Source organism: Etheostoma spectabile, unplaced genomic scaffold (assembly GCF_008692095.1).
Source record: "Etheostoma spectabile isolate EspeVRDwgs_2016 unplaced genomic scaffold, UIUC_Espe_1.0 scaffold378, whole genome shotgun sequence".
NCBI classification, from domain to species: domain Eukaryota; kingdom Metazoa; phylum Chordata; class Actinopteri; order Perciformes; family Percidae; genus Etheostoma; species Etheostoma spectabile.
Window position 1 is genome coordinate 137,937 of NW_022605595.1, and position 4,166 is coordinate 142,102.

At 40.1% G+C, this 4,166-nt stretch overlaps 1 protein-coding gene across 1 annotated transcript in view; it reads left to right on the plus strand.

The window, feature by feature from the left end:
• Nucleotides 1-4,166, plus strand: part of LOC116686443 (gastrula zinc finger protein XlCGF8.2DB) — a 5,387-nt gene that overhangs the window by 625 nt on the left and 596 nt on the right. The window contains exon 2 of the mRNA XM_032511456.1: nucleotides 734-1,548. Within this exon, the coding sequence (XP_032367347.1) occupies nucleotides 734-1,548 (815 nt within the window). The remainder of the gene's footprint in view (nucleotides 1-733; nucleotides 1,549-4,166) is intronic.

Sequence of the window (4,166 nt, forward strand, 5' to 3'; positions counted from 1 at the left end):
AGATGAATGTAGTGGAGTAAAAAGTAGAATATTTCTCTCTGAAATGTAGTAGAGTAGAAGTAGAAAGTAACATGAAAAGAGTAAAGTACAAGTACCTCAACATGTGGACTGAAGTACAGTACTGGAGTAAAACTACTTATTTAGATTCTAGCGCTGCCTACATTTTTCCACTTGCCTAAAAGTGATTGCATCTCATGCCTTGTGTTTAAAAAGGTTATTTCTGCCACAGAATTACTATATTTTATTCATGAGACCTTTATCTGTCAGATTATAGCCCACACTGAACTTTAATTCCTGTTGAAATACATATTCTGATCCGTGACACAGAAAGAAAGTGAAGCCTCCTAGGCCTTGATCTAAAATAATTTAAACATAATGATGTGTAATGGTGTATTTATCCTATTTCTATGTAGCCAATATGGTTGTTGAATGAAGCTCAACACAGGGTGACCCTTTTGTTGTTTTGTTTTTTTTATTTTTACTTTTATTTTTTATTTTCGTTGATTAGAAAAAAAAAAGAAAAAAAAAGTTTAATTGTCTAAAATTGCCTGTAATGTTCAGTTTGGGCAATAAAGTTCAAAAAAAGAAAAAAAGAAAGTGAAGCCTCTCTCCATGTAGCCTTTTTATTACTGTGCCTTGTTGTTTTTAAGGTCAGTTTGTTTCATTTTTTTTTTCAAAACTCACATAAGTATTGTTGAGACAGATATTTAATGGGTGTCTGTCTGTGTTTCAGCTTTACCTCCAGATGTTCTTGAAGTAATTGTTGGTGAAGAGGAGAAGCAAGAGTGTAACCCCACTGTGGACCAGCAGGAGCCAAAGGCCCCCCCACACATTAAAGAGGAACAGGAGGAACTGTGGAGCAGTCAAGAAGGAGAGCAGCTTCAAGGACTGGAGGAGGCTGATAATAGACACACAATAACTCACACAGGAGAGAAGCCTTTTAGATGCTTTGTTTGTAAGAAATCTTTAACACACAGTGGAAATTTACAGAGACACATGAGAACCCACACAGGAGAAAAGCCTTTTAGCTGCTCGGAGTGTGGTAAAGCTTTCGCTGATAGTGGAAACCTGAAGAAACACCTGATAACTCACACAGGAGAAAGGCCTTTCAGCTGCTCAGTTTGTAAGAAGTCTTTTACACAGAGTGGCAGTTTACGGTCACACATGGTAGTCCACACAGGAGAGAAATCTTTTAGCTGCTCGGTTTGTAAAAAATCTTTCACACGGAGAGGAGGTTTACGGAAACACATGCCAGTCCACACAGGAGAGAAAAGCTGCTGTGGAGCTTATGGAAAGGACTGTGGAGGACCAGAACCAGCTAGGAACTCACATCCACTTTTACAACCAGAGACTGAAGACCAGACTGGAGACTCTTCTGATCCTGAGACTGATGACAGTGCTGATTGGAAGGAGACCAGAGAACCTCAGTCAGCTTTAAAGTCTCGGATACATGATTCTACATGTAGGAAAAAATTCAGCTGCTCTGAGTGTGGGAGGAGATTTGGCCTCAAGTCGAATTTGACAAAACACATGAGAATCCACACTGGAGAAAAACCTTTTAGCTGCTCTGAGTGTGGTAAAGCTTTCACTGAACGTGGAACCCTGAAGAGACACATGATAACTCATTCTGGAGAAAAACCTTTCAGCTGCTCAGTCTGTAAGAAATATTTTACACATAGTGGTCATTTACAAAAACACATGAGAGTCCACACAGGAGAGAAGCCATTTAGTTGCTCTGTCTGTAAGAAATCTTTTACAGAGAGAGGGAGTTTACAGACGCACATGAGAGTCCACACAGGAGAGAAGCCTTTTAGCTGCTCTGTCTGTAAGAAATCTTTTACACAAAAAGGAAGTTTACAGACACACATGAGAATCCACACAGGAGAGAAGCCTTTTAGCTGCTCAGTGTGCAATACATCATTTACACAGAGAGGAAATTTACGGTCACACATGGCAGTCCACACAGGAGAGAAATGACTGAGTTCTAGTGTTTGTAACAGAAGATTTGTCTGGCATTCTGATGTCAAAAGACATAAATGTGTTGGTCCGATGGAAACAGAAGCTGATGGAGAGGACTGTGGAGGACCAGAACCAGCCAGGAACTCACATCCACTTTTACAACCAGAGACCAGACTGGAGACTCTTCTGAACCTGAGACTGGCGGTATGGATTAATGTTTGTGCCTTTTAAGTCCAAGTAAAACTTCTCAAGTATCAACTTGAAAAATTGATGTATCAACATCTAAATACAAGACATTATATTGTGTGGTAGGAAGAAGTAAACTCTTATTTTAAATAATGTATTAGACAATGTTTTGTCCAATAATGTTTGTCATATAATCAGTTACAATCCAAAAACCAGACAAATGGAACCACCTGATAATTTTTAGTTCCCACACATATGTTCACTTCTTTCTAAGTAACGTACAGTATGTTTAGCAAGATTCACTATTAATCATGTATCAATATGGCGCCTTCTCCACATCGTTGATGCGGCGGAGGACAGTAAGACTCCATTTAGGGCCATTTTCACAGTCAGTCTTGAGTTGATGGGCTTTGGTAACACTTTCATTGGTATGATCAACTGTTTTTATTCTAATCCTTCAGGTTTAACTGGACGCAGCTCCTCTTTATTTTTAGTTTCCAGATTCTCCCACCAAGGTTATCCCTCGAGTCCTGCATTATTTGTCATTCGCCAATCGATTTTGGTGTCACCAATATGCAGTCGTATTACACAGCATCAGCTCCCTTCTCTCCTCTCCTGCTGGCTACTGGCGTACATTACAATCAGCGGTATCTAGATTTATCTGGAAAGGCAAGCGGCCACAATTTAAGATGTCTACGCTACAGAGGAGAAAAGAATGGTGGCCTTTCAGATCCCAACTTTAAACATTGTATCTGGTCCTTTGTGTTAAAATCCCTCCTCACCTGGTTTAATCCAGATGTGTCTGTCTGTTGGCGTACTTTAGAAAGTGCCATGACAGATACTTGGTAACTTCATGATTTTCGTTTTTGCCAATGTTTCTATCAAACAGTGCCAGCTACGCTTTGTCCCCATAATCTCTCATCAAAACTTGTAGATTAGCTGAAACATACTGCCATATAGTTTCTAACTGGAACACTTATCCCCAATTATTCAATAATACAGCACTCCTAATTGGTGGGAGGCCGATAACAGCTCCACAGTGGGAACAAAGGGGTGTTCATCCTCTAAAAGACATTTTTGGTGAGGTTGTCTTGTTACCCTTCTCTGACTTACAAAATGCATTCGGTCTGCTACGTTCCTCTTTTTTCTTTTACCTTTAGTTAAGGTTGGCACTCTAGGCGTACAGTGTTCCCTGGCCTTTTGCCCATCCATCCTATTCGGAAGTTGAACTGTGTTATGGTATCCAGGCTTTATCAGTTCTTAGTGATATCTGGCTGCACTGCCCTTCCTATTGACAGGATCTGGGCTTGCGATTGCCCAGGACTGATATATGGTCCAACGTTCCAGATGTATCACGCAATCCAGACCATCAGTAGATTCACTACAGTTTCATATCTCACCCCCGTGAAAATGCACCACATGAAAATAATTAACAGCCCTTTATGCACTTTCGGCCCAATCAAAGCTCATGGTACATTTCTTCATATGTTCTGGGAGTGCTCTCTTTTTTGGATGTCACATACATTGACCTCTGGTATAGATGGACCCCCGGGGAAGACTTTGGACACTTGGCACAAAATTGCTGCGTCCTTAAAGTCAATGCTGTAACCTTTCTTTTGTTTGTGTGTATTACTGGTCCCTTGTCTTGTGTCGGTCTCTTTGTGTATGTGTTGTTTTGTCTCCCTCCCTCCCATTTTTCCTCTTTGTTTTTGTGGCCCTGGGACCCATTCCTATGTCCCAGTATGTTTTTAGCTGTTTGTGAATATTATGTTTTCTGATATGTTTTCTGAACATTAAAAATAAAAAAATGTATTACAAAAAAAAATCATTTATCAATATGGGAGTTTATTCAATACACAATGGGTTTATGTTTTAATTTTGTGTGTCATCTTTAAGCATAATTTAGGCCCATCAGTCTTGGTGAGGAGACTTTTCTCTCCGTGTCAGGGAGACAGGAAGTGCAGGTTGAAAGCTTTCTTTAGTCTCAACAAGGGAGATGTGAGGGAGGTAGCATAGGGAAG